At 41.7% G+C, this 21,834-nt stretch overlaps 1 protein-coding gene across 5 annotated transcripts in view; it reads left to right on the top strand.

Annotated features, from left to right (window-relative positions):
- The window catches only part of phf14 (PHD finger protein 14), a 119,755-nt gene that overhangs the window by 75,679 nt on the left and 22,242 nt on the right, over positions 1–21,834 (top strand). For 3 of the 5 annotated variants that reach the window (XR_004101393.2, XM_031278609.2, XM_031278608.2), the window contains exon 17: positions 17,680–17,797. Coding sequence is in view for 4 of the 5 variants with exons in the window: in XM_031278609.2 (XP_031134469.1) it covers positions 17,680–17,797 (118 nt within the window). In the remaining variant the exon portion in view is untranslated. Of the gene's footprint in view, positions 1–17,679; positions 17,799–21,834 lie in introns of those variants that run through there. The other 2 variants (XM_035992893.1, XM_035992895.1) reach the window with 1 other exon arrangement.

Consider the following 21,834-nt stretch of genomic DNA (forward strand, 5'->3'; position numbering starts at 1 on the left):
ACTAAGCATCTAACTAAAATGAAAGGAGTGTCTGTGTGTCTGTCTGTCTTTCAGTTGTCTCGACAAGCATTCATCTGATCGACTTCACACTTGGCGGTATTGGTGTATTACTGAAGACCCAGGTGCCGTGTCCAGTGCAAGCTCTTGAGCTTTACGGGACATATTAGTAGTGCGTTGAGAAGGGACCCCTGTTAACTGTTACACCGCCAAATGGCATGCTGTACGGTGGCCGACGGGAGCAAACGCACTGCAACTTAATGAATTTAATTCTAAATTAATTCTGTCATATTTGCTGAAACTGACCCTATGTTCTGGTAAAACTACATGAAGCAGGTGCCCCATCCTCCTTTTTCCATTGCAGATTTAGTCGTCATAGCGACGCCACAGCAAACTGCCGTGACCTAATGCGACACACACACAGAACGTGGAAGGTGCGTTGGTTTTGATTCTCAGCATGTGGCTGTTTGCCAGAAGACAAATTTAGTTTCAAAAGAATCTGGAGGCAGCAAAAACGCCACCGCTGGCTAAACTATTTAAAAATGTCGGGTTTGTTCAGGACCCCCCCAGACTGTCTCTATAGCAATGATGACGCAGTGATTAGTGACGATTCTCTCCGACCAATCAGTAGTCTGCAGGTTTTCACGTCACCTTTTGGTATCGCCTCAGCTCACTTGGAACCTCCACGCAGGTGGTACTACAAAAAGTACCTGTTAGTAGGTACCAGGGACTTTTTATCATAATGGAAAACCAAAAAAGGCGAGTAGAGTCGAGCAGGTACCATGTAATGGAAAAACGCCAACATCTTGGCCTGAGATCGGTCCTAGACAAAAGTGTCATTCAGTGTCCAAACTGTAGCATGACTGTGCTCAGTACATTTCATTTAAGCCTGGCACTCAGGTGTTGATCAGAGCCTGACCAATACTAGTGTTGAGGCCAATACTGAAATGAATATTTGAGAGTTAAAATATATAACAACATTACAGTATATCGGACAGAAATAGGTGAGGGGGGTCACTGGAAACATTATGGATCATCCACATCATATTGCATGGCATTAGTTGAGCTTTAAAGGTACAGTTCACCCCAAAATCAAAAATACATATTTCTCCTGTAGTGTTATTTATCTATCTAGAGTGTTTTGCGTGAGTTGTTGCGGTGTTACTGGCCGTAGAGATGTCTGCCTTCTCTCCGATATGATGAAACTAGTTGGCACTCGGCTTGTGGTGTTTAAAGCTCCAAAAATGACAGGGTTACTCAAGATAATCCACAGTTCTGGTTGGGAGCAGTTTCATGAAGGAACTATCTTTCTTTCTACCAAAATACACCAGCTTACCATATCACCGCGCAGAAAGAAGCAGTGGCATCCTCCTCAGCTAGGCTATAACGTTAGCCAGCTCAGATGAGCTGATCTCCGCAAGTTAGCAATGTCGGATCACAAGGAAGACGTACATGAGTACGCTTCCTTCAGTGAGCACTACAGGTAAGAGAAAAAATGTGTATTTCATATTTTGGGGTGAACTGTCCCTTTTAAGGTTCATTGCAGTGCAGAGCTTGGAAATGGCCTTTGACTAAACATTCTAAGCACAAAGTCCACTCACTGGAATTTGTTTTGGAGCTCTCAGCCAGTAAGTGGATCTTTTAGTAGTTCTTGAGATATTATTGCAGTTGGCCAGTTTTTGCCAGAGGATACTGCTGTCTGCAGTCGTATATAAAGGTCAACATAAAATGTAGCCACGTACTACAAACAAAAAGGCACTTTGTCTGCAGGTGAATGGGCAGACTTTGTTCTTTAAACAATTGTGGGTGAAGACAGACAGAGACATTTTGGTTTTCAACGTGGCATCTCCATGAGATGGAACCAGTTTACCGTGGTGAACTGTAGATGCCCCAATCCCTCATCCTCGACCCTGGGGTCTTTGGGGACCGAACAGCAACGGACACACTAGAGATCAGCTCGGCTACAGCTTGTTTCTGGTTAGGGGATGAGACTGGGGCCAGCAGGCTCAGGAAGGGGAGGGGCAAAGAGAGAAAAGCTAGCAGGGAGGTTTCTGGAAAGCAGTAACCTTTCCGATGATGAGTGCGTTTCCCATTACTGCTCTGACACCGGATCCGGGGAGATGATTTAATGGCGGCATTTTGTTTTTGCTGACTTCACTCTTTTTCTCCCCTATTAAAACAGAAAACACAATAGCTGGGACTGGGGCTGTGTGGGAAGTGTGGCCAAGCAGCTAAAATCTATTACTCCCCAGCTTCTTCTCTCGTCTCTTTATCCCACTGATTCAGCCACAGTGTGGGTTTGCTCCAATGCTTCCTGAGCTACACGCTGTTCCCTCTCCCTTCCTTAACTGGTTTCTGTCTTATCCTCTTTTAACTGCACTGTGTTGCCTCCTAGCCCATATTTAATCATTACACTCAGAACAGGAGCCACAAAGCCACATGGGTGCCTTATATCTTAATTGATTACCTCGTCATAGACGTATTTTATTGGAGTTGCAGTGGTCTACAAGCTGTTTGTATCTCTAGTGGAATTTCCGTAGCGATGTACCAATAGAGTAGACTAGAGTTTCTGGTCGGGTCAGACACTACAAGGCTTGAGTTTGTCCCACAGAGGTGAGGGCACAGACCTACAGAAATCGACTCTTCTCCAGGGTTGTAGCCAGTTCACTGGGGCCCCCTGCTGGAGATAGAAAGAAACATGCCTTCAGTCACATACAAAGCACCAGGTGAGAGCTGTAGACTTCACTCCCCGTTCCTTTCCCTTCCATCCCAGCTGTGAATAAGTTGTGTCCAGATTAGCTAATAAAGGCAGCCACTCTGACTTGGCTTTCTCCATAGGTGTGACTTCAGCAGTCCATTCATTTCTTCCCCCTCTTGTAAAACAATGGCTCTTTTCTAATGTTGCCGTGACCCAACAGTAAATCAAAAACGTAGGAGGCTCACAAAGTCCAATAATCTACTCCTTTCTATGGAAAGACAGCGGCGCACTTTGTCATGGATGAGAGTCAATGGCTGAGTGCTTTGTGTCATATTGATTTCTGTCATGTGGCCACTCCCAAGGTAATTGCATTGCCCACTTGTGATAAATTCATTGCCTTGTTTGAGCCACTGGGCTCAGACACCAGGGCTGCTGGAGAGAAAAGAAGTTTTTTTTGCAGGCCACAAACCCACCGTCAATACATAGACCCATGACTGTGGGTACAAAGCAGGTGGGAAGCAACAACCATCAATAACCCCTGCAGGCTCTGTGTCTCATTATTAAGGTTCTTTAGTTCAGTGCTTAGTTTGGTGTTTTTGATTTCTGCCATTGTTTTTGCAGCCTGGTTTGGTTTTGATAAGGAAAGGTGGACATGGGAGCCGATGCCTTTCTTAATATCTACTCCTCAGGAGAATAGGCACAATTATTATAAACAAGTGAAGTTAGTCACATTCAACTGAAACATTAACACTTAAAGCAATACTTTGTATATTCATTTGTACTTTATTGTACAAATGAAAAGGTGAATTGAAAAGAAACAAAACATACCTTTGCTCAATTCAATACACTCTGGTGTTGTTGTTACACCCCTACTTATTCTGGTATGACCAGTAGCTTCTGGTTGCTAATGTTAAAAAAAACATATCCATAGACTATACTTGTTTAAGCATTTATTATTATCACATAATTGTTGGCCACCTTGACAAAGGGTCACTGCCACAGTGTGAGTGTACTCCAGATATACTATGAGTAATTTCTTCTTTCTGTTTTAGTCAACTACAGTCACGGAGAGGGTCACAGTAGCCTAATCAAAAGAGTGGAGGTAGATTTTGTAACGTTTCCTCTTATTACTGGTTAAAATCCAGAGTCAACACTGCTCTGTTTTGTTCAACTACAATCCCTGAGAAAGCCTGTCAACGTTGCCCTTCACTCCGGTGTGTTCCTCTGAAACTCAGCTAGGTTGGCAGTCGGCACTTTACTATTGTTCTGCTAACAAGCAGCGAACATTTGCTAAGGTAAGTTACCTTTTGCCAACCTTTTCCTGTATTGTTGGAGTGCAGTTTCAGGGCCAACTTTGACCAATGAGGTGGAGGAAGTGCGCGAAAAACAAGCAACATGTTGCTTAACCTGTCAGCTGACGCACTAAGCAGGTTAGAACATCATTGAGAAACACTGAAACAATCTGATATTTGCTCGTTCGCATTGCGTCCAGGTAGGAAGAGGTGTAACAAACATTACATAATTAGTTTGCTGACTTTCAACGTTGTCAAATTGTACTGCTGTTTTGCTGCGTTTAACCCTTATCTCATAATTGTCACACATGCCCACGGTGCCAAGGCTGGGTCAGCGTAAGTGTTGCCTTTGCAAAAGTTGCATAAGCTTGCTTTAATTACTTTATGCTGGTTTCTTTGGTGTTATTTACAAAACACAATATGCTTGTGCTGATCAACTGCCATTGAGAATTCCACACTAAAGAAATAAAGGCTTTGTTTAAATTAAGAGATACAATTTAGAAATGAGCTTATGAACAGACTTAATGATTAAAATTATGTTATGTGACATATCTTGGTCTAGATATGAACTAAATACAGACTGCTTTGAATAGATAAGATTCTTTCTGTGGGATACTCAAACACAAAAAGCATTTATTCACAAATGCTTTTGCTTGGAGTTCTAACTACTTCTCCGACATGGTTCCCTTAGAATGTGGTCCCCAAGTCCAAAGAGCTCACATTTAGCCACGTCATTTTCTATTATCCAACTGACTCAGTCTAATATTGTGTCATCAATGTCCTCATCAGTGTGATTTAATGTAGTTGTGGTGATACTTCACAGAGTATTTCTGCAGCATCTGGGGATGAATGGAGGCGCCGTGCGGATCCTCGAGCGATAGCGCTTACTCTTTATGACACCTGGACAGCAATGTGACAGTGATGTGGATGAGATCAAATGAAGCCAGCTTAGATTTGTGGACCATGAACCACCGCTTGGCAATACGGGTCCCGGGGTCACACCGGGGAGGGGGGGGTATCTGAGAACTTCACACAGAGATTAAATACCCAAAGAAAGTGGACACAAATCGCCAACCGAGAGCAACATGTGTAGCAGACAAAAGCAATCAATCATGTCCCCTCCACCACCTCACCTCCAATAAGATTACATCAATCAATAACCTCTCCTATGAGTGATTGGATTTTGTCTGCTTCCAAAGTGCAGGGGGGGGCTGCTCAATTTTCCCAATGATTAAAGCAGGGCCAAATTGCTTTGATAACATCAAGGACCTTGCTGTGGCTGGGTGTGTAAGGGCAGTGTTGGGAGCAGATAGGCTGGTGGTAGCAGGTGACTCAGACAGTGAAGAGACAACACTGGCTAAGCAAATTCACCATCTCCAAGAGCCAAATACTGCTTAAATGTGACTTTTATGGGGAAAAAAACAGGCAAATCAGAAATTTTAAACATGTATACTTCAACCGGGCACAGGGTCAGACTGTTACTACAGAACAACAGGAGGGAGATTGGATGGGAATTAAATGTGAGTTGGACGGTAGCGAAGGAAAAGTGAAAGTCCGTGCAAGACCGATTTGTTCATGCCCCTTCTAGTGGATGAATTGCTCAACATTCATGCCAACTTAAAGGACACATTGTAGAATGTTGACAGTGACGGTTACATAATTTGAAATTGACTTATCTATTTTCGTATGTTAAGGGAGCATAAATGATCCTAGCAGTGTGACTCTTGGGATGGTAATGTGGGTCTGTCCGCCACTTTGATCCCGACTGAAAAATCTCAACATCTACGAGATGGATTTGCACAAAATGTTTGCAAACTAGTTATGAAATCTTGACCTTTTGAATAGAGTTCTATGGGTGAAATCCTAAAGAAAGGTATTGCTCAACATACTACTCATTGGACCAAAATGTAAACTGTGAGGAAACCAGAGATCTCATACCCTTTTAGTCATTTGCATTAATTGGAATGTAATGTAGTCCAAGTAACCAACAGTGTGTGACTTCTGGTTCTGTCTGAATTAGCGCTGTCAGTTAAACGCGTTATTAACGGCGTTAACGCAAACCCATTTTAACGGCGTCAATTTTTTTTATCGCGAGATTAATGTTCTTTTTGGCCTAGCAAACTTTGTAGTTTTTTTCACATGCTGTTGCAACAACTAGTAACGTTAGAAAAACTACAACACCACACCGGATCTAGCTAGACCGGAAACAAAATAACAGGCACACCGCACACACTTGTTTGGGCTTGGAGCCGGCCAAAGAGTAGTAGGCTAACGTTTTAGGTTTTGAGTGGATGGCAAGCGTGAGACGCCGAAATGGATGCCAATAAGATTCTGAATGGAAAGTTTACTTTTAAAAAGTTGCCAAATGGTTCCATTGACAAGACCAAAGTGATCTGTGTCTTTTGTGGTTGTGAACTGAGCTATCATCACAGCACGTCCAGTCTGAACCACCACTTGATGGTCAAGCACACAGCTGATGGCCAAGCACACAGCTGATGGTCAAGCGCACAGCTGATGGCCAAGCAGACAGCTGATGGTCAAGCACACAGCTGATGGTCAAGCACACAGCTGATGGCCAAGCACACAGCTGATGGCCAAGCAGACAGCTGATGGTCAAGCACACAGCTGATGGCCAAGCACACAGCTGATGGTCAAGCACACAGCTGATGGTCAAGCACACAGCTGATGGCAATTCTCCGCCCCCTCGTCAAAGCCAGGCGACAAAAGCACAAAGCAAGCCGATCCACTTTTCCATGTTGATAAGAGCATTAAAATGAGAAACAATTATTGGACAAAAAGAAATCTAGGGACATTTAGAATAGATAAAAATGTGCGATTAATTGCGTGTTATCTGTGGCATTAATGCGATTAATCTCAATTAAATATTTTAATCGTTTGACAGCACTAGTCTGAATAGATTTCTTTAAAACCATAATTTTCTGGAATCACCATCTAGTGGCTATTTGCGGTACTGCATCTTCAGGGACTTTGGCATAACCTTGAGTGTCCGACCATAGTAGTCAGTTGGTAGGTAGTGAGTTTACAGTGTGGCTCTAACCTCTTTCCTGAACAAACAAATAAATCTGTTACCAAATGTGTATTGCCAATAAAGATAGTGTTGTCAGTTTGTATACAGGCTCCTGTCAGGTGAGACTAAATTTACACTACAGCCAGCTGGTGGACCACAGTTACCACACAGAGCAGGCCAGTTAGGTAGTTGGTTGATTGTGTGATTGAATACCTACGTTGAGTGGTGGAATGAATGGATGACGCACTGCTTTCTCAACAGAAGATACTGAATGCTTAAAGGAATAGCATTTTTGGAAATTAATAATAAATAAAACAGCTTGGGATTTGTTTGATTGTTTTTTATTTTATTTCCATTTATCCCATAAATACAGATGAAATTGATATCAATCGAAAGACTATTGGTTGACGGCAAAAGACAAAAAAATCTCCAATATGTTGGAATGTTCCTTTAACTGCTCCTGTCGCTTTGTGCCCTTTCACACCAGACCACACCATCAACTCCTGTCTTGTAGTTTTAGTTTACGCAACACAGCTAATGCAATGATAGCTTCCTTCATTTGGGCCTCTACCTCCCTTCCCTCAAGGGAAAGATCATGTATTTCTGCCAGAAACTGCCGTCTGTGTTTGCAGGCCCTTGGCAGTGGACTGGAGTCGTGTTGGGCAACTCTCAGTGTGAATGCGTTGATCTCTCTGAATGTGAAGCTCAATTTTTGCACATTTTAGCCCACCATTCATGGATAAATGAAGATTAAAACCCACTATATCACAAATTCAGAAAACCCTGCATCTGCATCATTTAGCAGTGCTTTAATTCACAGATCTTCCCAGCGATACACAACAAACATTAAACAACGGTTCATTAAGGTAACGGAATTAGGGAAGCATGTGTGCAGTCGTCACAGTCTTGCCCAATAAAAAGAGCCCTCCTGAGTTTGGAAGGTCTTTAAGACTCTCCAGCAGCGAAACTGAAGAGTTTGCTCCTTCCTTTACGCCTTAGTTGGAGATTCATGTGAAATCAATTGGCGGTTTGTGTGCGACAACAGGAGTGTGCTCATTAGCGGAGCACGCACACTTTGGTCATTTGTCTTCTATTCACTAGGTGGCCGGAGGGCACTTACAATTCCCATCGTTTCCCAGGCAGATATGCCTGCTCAGCCCATCCAAGATTCTTTGTGTGTGTGTGTGTGTGTGTGTGTGTGTGTGTGTGTGTGTGTGTGTGTGCGCGTGTGCGTGCGTGCGTGCGTGCGTGCGTGCGTGCGCGCGTGTGTGTGTTCCACCTGCCTCGGCATATTTGTGCTAATGTGCAGCAGCTGTTAGCCTATGCCCCTACAACTCATGAGATGCCAATTATCTATGCCAATTAAATTTGTACTCTGATTTTAGTAAATCTACCACACTTAATATGTAAACACTACAGGTATATTATTAGACCTATTCAAAGCTTTTCTTAGCTGAGTGCCAGAGGGCTACTTTCCATAACTTTATGCTTATTAGAGTTTGGCTAGGTTCAGTCTAAATCGAGGTCCCCACTGTGTTTTGTTGGTTGCTTACAGGATAATTCTGGTTTATTGCAACTTGGATCTTATTTTTGTGCTTTTGGCCATCATTCCTATTGATATGTTACCAAGTTAATTGCTGACATCAGGGATCAACTCAGAATGTAGTTGTAGTTGTCGAGTGGTCCAGTGTGAGAAATATACGTTCAAGGACAGATGACCAAATGCCCCAAGAAATCTCTGCTTCTATCTGAGGGTTATAATTTGCATTCTACATTCTGAGTTGTTGAAAGCAGAGAGTATTACCAGCTGACATGAGCCTGTTAAACACAACCGGTCTAGGTCAGTGGTTTCAAAGTGGGGCCGGGGAACCCTAGGGTTCCTTGATGGGGTTCCAGGGTGTTCCAGTGGGTCCCGGCAACAATGGAGAATCATTTATTTTCACTATAATTTCATCAATAAGTAACACAATGACAGAATGTATGACTATTTTGCTCATGGGTTTCATACTCCTTCTGTAATAAAACATCTAAAAGAATGCTATCAGATGGGGACCCTGGGACAAAGTCTTATCAAATGGGGGTCCGTGGTCTAATTTGGGTCATTTTAGGGTTTCTTGACGTGAAAAAGTGTGGGAACCACTGGTCTAGGTGGCTGATGTTACTATGTTCCTGTTAAAGGGGTCCTCAGGAGTTTAATGGTAAACTAGTCTCACTTTGCCAGACCTTCCACCACAGCGCTGCGGAGGAGGGTCTGGCTAGTCCACACAGCATTCCGGGATGGGAGAAAAACGTGCTCTGGTTTATTGGCATTTCTTTAAACCAATCACTGGGGCTTTCACACCTACTTCGTTTGGTCCGGACCTTTGGACTTTTCAGTTTGATCCGAACCAAAATTACAGGTGTGAAGCCTCCCTCGGACCATGGTCAGCCGAAATTTGGTCTGACCAAAAGAGGAAGTCTCGGTCCGGATCAAACTGAACCATGGTCCGGTTCGTTTATAGTGTGAAAGCATTTTTTGGATGCTTCTGACTTTTGGACCAAAGGAAGCTCTGGCAGGCTATCATGGTGTTACCAGACCGGGGAAGCTCCTTTAAAGGAACAGCTCAGTGCTTAGTGTGTAGGCTACATGAGAGAGTGTGTGACGGTGTCAGCGCTCAGAGCAGACAGCTGTCGGCTATCAGAGCTGAGAATACATCAGCAGTTTACTTGTTAGGTGGTAGTAGATGTACAGTGTAGGTTTCAGTTTGGCTCTGAATAAATTCTCCAGAAAGAAAGTTCCCGTGTCTTGCTTCTCAACATCACAACAAAACAAAAAGAGCCGCGGCAGAGGAGGAGAGAGGCAGTCAGCTGGAAAGACTCCGACACAGAGAGAGGATACGAGAGGACGGGGAAGCCCGTCTACAAACTAATCAATTATTATTAAGTATCAGGAGACGCATGTGATGATGGCAGGACGTATCTTTAGTGCGCTTGCATAACTGCAGTGTGAAACCAAAACTTATCGGATCAAATGCAAAAACATGAACCTTGGTCCGGACTTTCAGGTGTGAAAGTCCCCTAAAACTCCACAGGGAACCTTTCACTTCCTAAATGTGTTACAGACTTTGATGTGCTGCAGCTATCGTGGTTTGATTTGCCCAGGTTTGGAGATATCAGTCCCTGAGATTTCAGCCTCCAAAAAACGACATTTGAAAAATTCACCAGCAACCAAAGAAATGATAAGTCATAATCCTGACTTTTGTTTAGCTTCCCGTTTTAGTTTGTAGGGTCACTTCCCATGTGTCATGTCTTGTTTGACTTCCTGCCTTATGTGTTTTCCCGCGCCTCGCCCTGATGTGTTTCTGTTCATCAACTATCATGCTACCACCCTCGTTGCCTTGTGTATTGAGTCTGTGTGCTCCCTTTTTCTGGCGTCGTTGCACTTTGTGTCAAAACGTTCTGCCTGTTTCTAGTGCTTTGTTCACTAGTGTTCCTGGTTTTCCCTGTTTTTTTGGATTTGCTGCCTGCTTTACTTGAACTGTAAGTTTATTTTCATCATTGAATCATTAATACTCTCCCTGCTATCTCCTCGTCTCTCCTGCGTTTGGGGTCCAAACCTGCAACTCCTGAAACTATGGCACAGTTGCTGTTAATACACACACTGAACAGTTTGTATGTGGACTACTTCTTCCATAGAATGTTGTTCAATGATTATTTGTTGTTGCAAAATCTGAAAATGTAACAACTATCACCAGTATCAGCCTTTTATTTATGAATCCATTGACAGCCTACTGTCATTTTATGTTTTTACACTGTGGGGGGATTTAAAACGCTCGAAAAACAATTTTAATAAAAGCATAAAGTTCCGCCAGATTTCTCCCTTTTGTTTAGCAGGAGAAAAACACTCCTGAATTCAAACAGGTTGCTGTCAGACAAGACACTTATCAGTATCTTCAGAAAATAGTTCCAACTGTATCCACAGAATGCATTTGAAACCTCTTTTGACAGTTGTGGGTGTTATAAAACATATTGATATGACATTATAAAAGTCATGGAAGATCATTAGGAAATTTGAATGACCAGAAATACACTGTTGGTTTGCTTACAGACACTTTCCTTATAGATACAAATGTAACACAAAGTGAACAATAGAATGCAAAATGACCCTGAACAAGCTGTCGACGGCTTCATGTTCAGACTGTGCATGTTCTCAGCCCAGGCAGAGCCTGAGGCACAGTTGCCATTTACCATATTGTACATGTCTGTAGAGCCATCAGATCTGATAGCATCAAACCGCCTAATTCCTTTCAGCACACGCGTCCAACACAGAGCCGGCTTCATTGTTGAGGACTAGTAATTGATATCCAAACATCGGCTGCCATAAATCATGCACAGACAACTTCTTGGACAGAGTGTATAATGGGATTTTATGATATTCATCCTGAAACTGCAGCATGAAAAGCCCGAAGATCCTAACAAAATGAAAGAGAATCAGTGTGGAGGAGCAGTGATCGCCCTCTGAGTCAATAAATCCTCATTTTATTGACTGAGGCGAGGAGAGTGGATCAGCTTCTTGAAAGCCTCAACTTCACACGTGTGTTTAGATACAAAAATGAAAATGGAATGTATCCAATATCCAAGCATAGGCGAAAATGGAGGGAGGGGCGGGGATCAGGACCTACCCTCAATCTGATGGTTGTCCCCCCGTTAATATCATTAAAAACATGCTGTGTATTGTAAATAATATGATATATACTTAAAATAATTGTGTATGTAGTAAAACAATACAAACGCAAAATAGGGCAAAAGAAATGTGTTTTAAGCTTAGAAAGATTTAAGGCCCCCCTCCCTTGGCTGTATTATATATTATATATATTATATATTTGTGTCCCCTGCAAAAATTGCTCTTCATAAATTTGATCTGTTAGATTAAATTTATGAATCCAAGGTATATGTGGATCCTTAAAAAACCTGATAGGTACTTTTTTCAGCCATGTGTAGTGCCTGCAGGTACACTACCGGTCAAAAGTTTGGGGTCACTTAGAAATTTCCATTCCACTCCATTCCAGACAGAATACCAGCTGAGATCAGTTGCATTGTTTTTTTAACCAGGGCAGCAGTTTTCAGATTACATCATGTGCTTACATAATTACAAAAGGGTCGACTGTTGTAGAAAGAAGTGGCTGATCTTTAATGCAATATCTACATTGCCCATTATCAGCAACCATTCATCCAATGTTCCAAAAGCACATTTTGTTTAATAATCTAATATCATTTTAAAAGACTAACTGAGAAAACATCGGAGAACCCTTTTGCAATTATGTAACTACATAATGTAATCTGAAAACTGCTGCCCTGGTTAAAAAAACAATGCAATGGAATGAATGGTCTGGAATGGAGTGGAATGGAAATTTCTAAGTGACCCCAAACTTTTGACCGGTAGTGTATTCCCTTCAGAATGCCACACAACAAAACCTTTTAAAAACACCAAAGCCACACAAAGGAGTCTAGTCTTGAAAAGAGAGCAATATAACGGCTTCAGCTCCCTGCTGTAATAGCATACACTTAAACTGATATAGATTTGTTTAGGTGTCTAAAACCCGTTTAGCTGCTGCCCCCCGTCCACAGCAGTACACTGCTTCTGCTTCTCCAAACTGGGGGCGTGCCGACCGCCATCTTCTGTAGCTAACACACTGACTATGGAGAAGTAGCTCATACAACCCCACTTCAAAAGATCTGATCTATCCCTTTAATACATCTATGATCTGATAACTACAATGGTAACATGCTGATGTTTAGCAGGGGTAATGTTTACCATGTTCACTATATTAGTTTAGCGTGTTAGCATTAACACCAAACACAAAGTAGAGCTGAGGCTGATGGGATTTAATCATGAACCAAAGTATTGAAATGTTTACCAGATGATGGCAACAGTTAAAAAGTCAGAGAATCGCCATCTGTACAAATGTTTGGGCCAATCCAACGTTCTGACAAGTTTTTCCTCACCACTTGAGGTTTCCTTCCTAAAGGGAGTTTTTCCTCACCACTGTCACACTAAATGTTTGCTCTTGGGGGAATTACTGGAATTGTTGGGTCTTTGTAAATTATAGAGTGTGGTCTAGACCTACTCTATCTGTAAAGTGTCTTGAGATAACTCTTGTTATGATTTGATACAATAAATACAACTGAATTGAATATTCACAGTACAAGTGAAAGCTTTGACCTGCTGGTGGCACTAGAGGAAAGGTCAGGGCATCGCCAAATCTACTGGGCACCATAGCTGTGTGTACAAGAGTTCATGGCACTTCATCCAATAGTTCAGACTGATCTCACTAAGTGGTGTATGTATGACACGCCAATTCGTATGCCATTTTTGCGTGTTATGAAGACACATAATCGTTTAGTGTGTTTATCAACGCCGTTTGGCCTCCATTGACCTACATTACATGTGAATTATCGCCGTAGCGAGTAGTATGAAAGAAGGGAGGTTGGTTGGGGTGGCGGATGGGTAAAACACAGGACTTTCACCCAGGAGAGCTGGGATCGTGTCCCATGTGTGGTGTTTAACAACCATTTTTTATTTTTTAATAAAGCCCAATGTTCTTTTCCTAAACCCAACCGTTTATTGTTTTCCCAAGCGTGTGACGTTGGTCACTGTCGTGTTTTTGTCGTTTTTTAGTGTTACTAAAGCCTTTCCCAATGTTCTTTCCCTAAACCCAACCTTTTTTTTTTTTTTACACACGTGACCTTGTTCTCGTGATAACACATGTGGTATGTATGTTTACATCCGCTGTATACAGCGTAGACATAAACGCAGATAGCTCAAAATGCGTAAAGATAACACACCATTTGGCTTTAGGAAAGTAGCGTGTATGTTTACTCAAAGTCATGATGCCATGTCGAATAATTGCTGATATATTTCGGTCTGGGCTAAAGAACTGAAATATACCACATATTTTACCTCACATAGCTGCTCATTTCTGCCTCCTGTCACTACCTTTTTGAGCAGGAAACAGGCCTATTTTGCCCGCCACTTATAATCACTACACCATGAGCACCTACATCATACATACACCACACACCATACATACAGACTGATTTATTTTACTGTCACTAACCTCCAGTAGGCCTAGTCATTTCCTGTGCAGTTTAAAGGCTGCAGTTAAAGTTAAACATTTTAATGATAACATTCTCTGTCCCAGTTTGTCCCTGTTCACACTCCGGTCACAATATATTGAATATATGCATATTTACTTATATGAGGGAAGTCAATACTGCACGTCAATACCAAGGCAAATTCCACATAAGTGTACTTATTGTGGCAAAAAAAAAAATTCTGATTCTGCATTGACACACAATAAACTACATACATGCAATGCATTGGTGTATCTGTGACTGGAGCACAAAGAGAGCAGACTTTTCTTTTAATCGTGTATGAGGCTGAATGCCCTTCAACAAGCTGCCTGGTAAACACACACACACACACACACACACACACACACACACACACACACACACACACACTACAATTAGAGCCAATTATGTCCTAATCAATTAAGGAGATTCACATTCGCCAATGAAAATCTGATAACAGCTTAACAGCCAGGGAGGTCAACCTGAACCTGCTCTATTTGTCTCCATTACTGGGGAAAAAGGACAGCATGAGGGTTTAGAATACAGGGAGAAAAACATTGCTTAGCGCCACCCAAGACAATTGTTATTGGTTTAAAGAAATGCCAATAAACCAGAGCACATTTTTCTCCCATCCCATAATGCTGTGTGGACTAGCCAGACCCTCCTCCCCAGCGACCAGGAAAGACTAACACCACAGAGGGAGTTGGGGAGGGAAATATTCACTGTGGTCCTCTGTAAATGTAACTGTTAGAATATTTACATTATCAAGAATAGACAGAAACCACTGAAGATCTATTAAAGTTTGTGTACTTGCAAGTAGAGTCCGTTTACAGTACTCACAGCATAAGTACAGAAAGTGACTAACGTAAGCCTCAAACAGTAGCTTATTTATGTGTGAAATACAATCATAATACAGAGTTAATGTCGTCAGTTGTTATCTTGTCAGAGTCGATGACGTCTCCTCTATCTGGTCAGGGAGTGCATGTTCTTTCCTCAGCATCACACCGTGCTCAGACAAGGACACGCAATGGCTCCATGTTATCTTGTTTAGAGTACTCAGTATAATATTATTCTATGCAAACAGTTTAAAAATAACAAGAGAAAAAGTATGTAAATAAAAAAAATTCTAACAGTAACGCACATCATTCCAGAAGGTATTTTAGCCATCTGGAAATTACAGGATGTGGTCTATAATATGTAATACCACAAGACAAAACCAAAAGAGAATAGCAGTACCTACGTGCAGCTGACATTACAACAGCACATTTGAGGAGCTTTCATGGGGTCTTGCTCTACTGATGGCTTTTATCAGGCCTACATGTTGGTGTTCACTTGTTTCCTTCATTACCTAAAAACCTTTTTGGCTTCCTCCATTTTCACACAAAAGTCAAATTTCACACTAGGGCTGCACGATATGAGGGAAATATGCGATAACAATGTTGAATACCGCGATAACGATATAACTTGTGATAAATGAACAGATATTAAAGTGTTCTCAGTTTTGCTGCTTTCAGTCTTCTGCTAAAATACAATACATTTCTTGTTGAAGTTATATATTTTCTTTCAACTAACACAATCTCTGAGTGTCCTTTGCGTTATGTCGCAGCCTTTCGCGATGACTTTATTGCGATGACGATAAAATAACGACGTTGTGCAGCCTTATTTCATGCTATGCTGATAAAGAAAAGAAGTAGGACAAGCAGCTCTTCCCTCAGAAAAAAAATACAAAGCACAGGTAATGTTAAAATTAGATATATAAGATATATAAATCCAGTCCAAAAGGGGCTTAGGAGTGGACATGCAGTGCAAAAAACGAATCCTGCCATGACACGGTGGAAAAAAAGCACTTCTCACATAAATAACATAAATGTACTTTATTAATCCATAGGTGTATAATTTCATCAACTATTGGATGGATTGCCATGAAATTTGGTTCAGACATTCACATTCCTCTCAGGATGAATTGTAATTACTGTGATGATCCTCTGACTTCTCATCTAGCGCCATCCTCAGGTCAATATTGGGTGGAGTGACTGTAGAATGTAGTAGCATCATACCTGCACAGAGACCAAAACCTGTGCTCACTGAATTATGAGCAGATGAGAGATAGCTCCAGGCAACAACTCCCGCTAAAACGATGATTTAAACGAGATACAATGTGTTAATCAGGGAGCTTTGGAAGTGTTGGTGGGGGGGTTTGAAATTTGCATAGAGCCAAGCTAGCTGTTTCCAGTCATTATGCTAAGCTAGGCCAGCCACGTCCTGATTCCAGTACTGTACTTAATACACAGACATGAGACCATAGTTCTTCTCATCTCATTTTGCAATGAAAGCATTTAAGCATGGTTCAAAAAACTATTCCTTTAATAAATGCATTTTTGATCAAAAATCTTTTATATAAATGAGTTTACTTCAAACAGTGTGAGACAGAAGAGGCTGCTGATTATTTCTGCTGTGAATGATGACATAACGTTTAGTTCACTGTGCTGATCCACATGTACGATTGGCTGCTTGCAGTGTTGCTCTAGCCTGTGATTGGTCAGGCAGTTCCACACTCATACTCATATTATGTGAGTAACAGCAAATATTTTTACCCATTAAAAAGATGAATGGCATATGGACTTATCTGTCAGTGTTTTTAACATTTAGTGAACGAGGGATATTCTAAATCAGGTGTCGGCAACCTTTTTAATATGACAGACAGATGTTGACTTGTCATAGTAGGAAAAGACAGCTGACATTGATAATCTTAATGATGGCTCAGTTCCATCAATTGTCCCAGTAAGCTATTTCAGTGAGTCAGCATGAACAATACCAGGACCTCTCCTAAGTGGAACGCAGCCATCATTAATGATTTTGAATCCACCTGTGCTGTTCCTACTATGACATGTCAACATGTCTGCCATGAAAAAGGTCTATCTTTATGTGCCATATCTGCATTAAGCCTTCCGTCATCTACAGAGCCCGCTCAGGCAGTGTTATTTTTCCCTTTGCGCCGCATTCTGTGAGTACTAGCCAATCAGAGGCAGAGTAGGGCGGGATGGCTGAAAAGTAAAAAAATAAAACGGCTGTGCTTCTTTTGATTTTATTTTCCAAACACCTCTCTTGCTAGTGTGCCTTTGGTTGAGCTACCTGTGCCTAAGGTTGCTGACCCCTGTTCTGAATCAACGCGTTGGCCATGGTCATCTTCTGCGGGCATATTTCCTTTCACGTTTCTACATGTGTCCTCTGTGTTGTCTGACCCTTGTTACTTCACCTGAGGACACAGAGTCAGTGCAGCTTTAGAAGACGTTATCTGACACTAACACTGTATCTGACACTGTATTTATATGGCCGCTGATATAAGCCATTGGACAGTCAATGGCTGCGTAAGGTCAAGGGAGTGAAGTGATTAGAGGGGCTTTGGAATGCATTAACAAAGTCTCATGACTGACAACTAGCTGCCCTGTCATCATCCGTCATAGCCCCTGAGCTGGCCTCATCATTGTAGGAAGACAGGGGGGCTTTATGTATGTGAGGTGTAACACGTGCCCTTCCTGTCTGTGCCTCAGGTGTGACGAGTGCCGGCTCTGCTATCACTTCGGGTGTCTGGACCCCCCGCTGAAGAAATCCCCCAAGCAGACGGGATACGGCTGGATCTGCCAGGAGTGTGATACATCCTCCTCCAAGGTGAAAGTGTACTATGTGTGCATGTCTCAGAAAGCAACGGGGGCGGGGGAGGGGGGCGGGGGGGTTCAGTTGAGGTAGCATGGGTAACTTACATGCTTTGACATTTCACATCATGAGAGTATTTTGCTAAGATATCTGTGTACTGGTTTTTGTTTTTACTTGTGTATGTGGTAATTGTGTTATTATTATTATTTATTACCAAAAAATATTTAAATAGCGTTTTACATTCTGCAGTGATAGCACCCCCTTTGCTGGCGGGGTCTTTTTTGGTACCAAATGTTGGCACTGTCATTTGATTGGTGCAATATTTGTGTGGATGGACACTAACAGTTTGTTATTCCAAGATGGTCATCCACATTCCCAGCCTTGTTGTAATATAAATTGCCTAAAGTAGCTACTTTGCTATAGGTACAGATACAAAGAGTGCATAGCTCCTTTTATATTAGCTGAACTAACTGATTTAGAGTCAATATTAGATTTTATTTCAATGTAACTGCCAACGGTGGTGGCTTTGCAAGCCATTTTGCAACAGGAATGTACATAGTGCTGAGGTCATCGTAGGAGCTACCTGAGTTTTGACGGCCTGGTCTTTTTTCTGTCATTGAAACTGGACTCATGAAAGAGAGATAGCTAATGCCAGTTAGCGTCTGTCCTTGTTGTAATGCAGGGCTAACAGTGCTCAGCTGAGGAGCCTGACAACAACTCAGCAGGTGTTGAAATAGTATGCACAACAAGAAATGTCAGTGGGAATCGGTGCTAATATTAGCAAGCAAGGCTAACTAGCTTCCACTGCCTAAGTAGCAATGTGGCAGCAAAAAGCAGAGAAAAAGATTGTGGTTGTTAACCATGCAGGTTTCAAAATATTACAAGGGAAATAAATGTAACACATTTGATAGACCTCAAAGATCTGGTTGCTCCCAGAAAAAGTCCACAGGGTGCCTTTAAGTTCTGTTCTTGAAATGTGGTCATTGTAAGAATTCATAGATGCTGTGTTTGATCACGACCGTTAAATTCCATCTGACTCCTGCTTCCACACTTTTCATTTCTGAGAATCCCAAAGCTACCACTGGACATTTGCCTGGTAACTGCATAGGTCTTTTCACTTACTGTGATTATGTGAAAATTGATCATCAAGAAGTGAAAAAACTGTAAAAAGTACAGTAGCAGTCCATTTCAAAAATAGATCCTTAAAAGGAGGATTTCATTTTTCGTTTAAAAAAATGGAAACTAGTAGTCTGTCTTGCTCGGCCACATCTATGTGGAAAATGGGCACTGATTGATGCTGGCGAGGAGAAGTGAATTATGAAAAACTGCATCAAAGCTGAAGCACAGGAACAAAACATTCAATTATCAAGAAAACCAAAAGGTTAAAGCTCTCTTTAAATGTCAAGTGGTTCCCATGATAAAGTATTTTAGTATGTTTTTACATGAATGTACAATCTTTGTGCCAAATATGTTTATTTTTATTTTACATTCAGTATCCACACAAAAATACATTTAGTGATATATTAAGAAACATATTCAACTGATGAATTTGCCCTAACTTTAGCTAAGCTGGTGGCCTGATCTGTGCTAATATGAGCATCAGTCCAGGCAGCATGTTCCAGTATCCGATCAGAACATCTGTCTTCTTGTATCCATAAAGTGATTGAGGGTTAGTTCCAGTCCACTGGGATTCCACTCTAACTTCTGATGAACCTCAGCACAGTTCTGTTGAGAAGAAACAAGCCCTGCAGCTTCAGGGATCTTGATGAACTTATATGCTTTTCTCAGTTTCTGTTGATGATTGGAATTCAGTAGATTTTTGTCATAACACTGAATTCACTTCATTCAGTTAATAAACATATGTACAGTCACTTTTTAATACTATCATCTGATTTTGGCTCCAGTTAATAGTGTTCCTAGCATTTCTTTGTTTCCCAACAGATCAAGTTATTCTGTCCTCAAGACAAAAAGAATTAGTGGTTAATCCTTGAATGCACCAATATGATCAAGACTAGAGCCCGACCAATAAAGGATTTTTAAGGCCGTTATCGATACATGAAAGGTGTTTCGTCCGTTTTTATTTTATTTTTTAAATATTCATTTATTGGCCATTATAAATGCTGATACCGATAGTTTGGAAAATGCCTAATATCGGCCCGCCGATATATCAGCCGGGCTCTAATCAAGACATACAAACAGAAATCAACACTGTGTGTAATGCTGATTTCATAGAACCTTATGCCAACACTAGAAGACTTTGAACAGACTTTGTCATAATACGTAAGACTGGGGATCTTGCAGGGTCACACATTGCATAGTCAACGTTCCACTTCCGGGATTGCTCAGGTGCCGCCGGAAATTCCGCCGGATGTCCCGTTTCCTTCCTCTTTCTTTGTGTTGGCATTTTTAACTCTGGTGGATTTCTGAGGACTATGGTTAACTGCTCCTCAGATCTCTGCAGGGTAAATCCAGACAGCTAGCTAGACTATCTGTCCAATCTGAGTTTTCTGTTGCACGACTAAAACTACTTTTGAACGTACACGTGTTCCACCAAAACAAGTTCCTTCCTGAGACTATTTTGCAGCAGCACTGTTGCTCCGTGCGGCGCTTAGCACCGCTGCCGCTAGCGAATGGACAGTTTGCCGATTATCTGTTCTGCCGTACATGCAGATGAATGGCAGCAGTACCTGGAGGTCTGCGTTTATCCGCCAGTAAAACTCCTGTTGGATTACGCTCTGCAGAAGGGTTGAAAATCGGCAACTTTCCCTCCTAGCGTTTAGTTTAGCGTAGCGCCATAGCAACGATAAACAACATTGGCTCTAATCAGATGTGTGACTGACCAAACTACTGGACCACTGGAACTACTGGTCACTATTATGTCACACTACATCCCAATTTGCGTCTAAGATAGGACATACCTAAGTCTCGTGACACCCAAAAGGTGTCTTGACAGGGAAACTTGCTTGAACAGTCCAATTCTGTTGTTTTTCTAGTGTGGACAGTATCAATCAAGTACAATATTCACTGTAGAATTCAAATCCTCATGTCGCATGAAACCTGTTCTACACTGTATTTTCCCCTTTAATCATTGATTCACAAGTATACTTTATTCACATATTACACTTTTATGCTGTAGACCTTTAGCAGTAAAGACAAATAGTAAGTATTAAGCCAGTCTCTGTGGCTTTCTCCCACTCAACTCTCTGTTTCACTTCCCTCGTTCTGCCACCTTTTAGACTTTTGTTTCTCATTCCCTCTGGAGTATCTTGTCCCTATGAAGTTGCTCCCATCATCCTCCCCCTCCCTCCTACTTGTTAACATCAAATGGGAGAACCTCTTGGCTTCGGCTCTCTCTGCCCCCAGAGCAGTTCGACATTTCACTGGTGACAGGAGAATAACATTTGCTGTGTTGACGTGACAAATTAGTGTGAACGTTTTTCTCTCCATTCCTTTAGTAAGCAAAGATCACTCGTGTTCAATAACTGTAAGCCTGTTCAAAGCATTGGTTTTATACCAATCTGTATATATATATATATATATATATATATACACACCAATCTGTTTATGTTTGACTTTGGAAAGTAGCTCATATATGTAAGGGGTGAATGGTTTCCGATTCAGAAGTTTTTTTTAATATTTGATTTGAGTTTGTCCGGCACATTGCAGAGGCATGTTTAGCAACAAATGGATAAAAGAATTCATCACGTGCACACCATTTCTAATGTTGCAGGGTCTACATTTTGAGAGGCAGTTAAGAATATGACATTTTTGAGAAAGCATGGTGCACAGACCTTTTAAGGCGCAAGGTGCTCAGAGTGTCTCAGTAATAGCAAGTGTGGGGAGATAATTGACTCCACTAAGGGCATCTAAAAAGCACTCTGAGATGAGAGCTGTATTTAAGGAAAGTTTTATTATCTGCTTTTAAATGCCAAGTCATGCACCGTTTTTGCCTGTGGAGGGAGAATGTTTCTTAAATGCCAGCATTAAGTGCAGAATATTACCTGATCGTTGTGACTGAGATTCAGCTGCCGGCAGAGATAGCGGACGGTCAA

This window comes from Sander lucioperca, chromosome 16 (genome assembly GCF_008315115.2).
Source record: "Sander lucioperca isolate FBNREF2018 chromosome 16, SLUC_FBN_1.2, whole genome shotgun sequence".
Lineage (NCBI taxonomy): Eukaryota > Metazoa > Chordata > Actinopteri > Perciformes > Percidae > Sander > Sander lucioperca.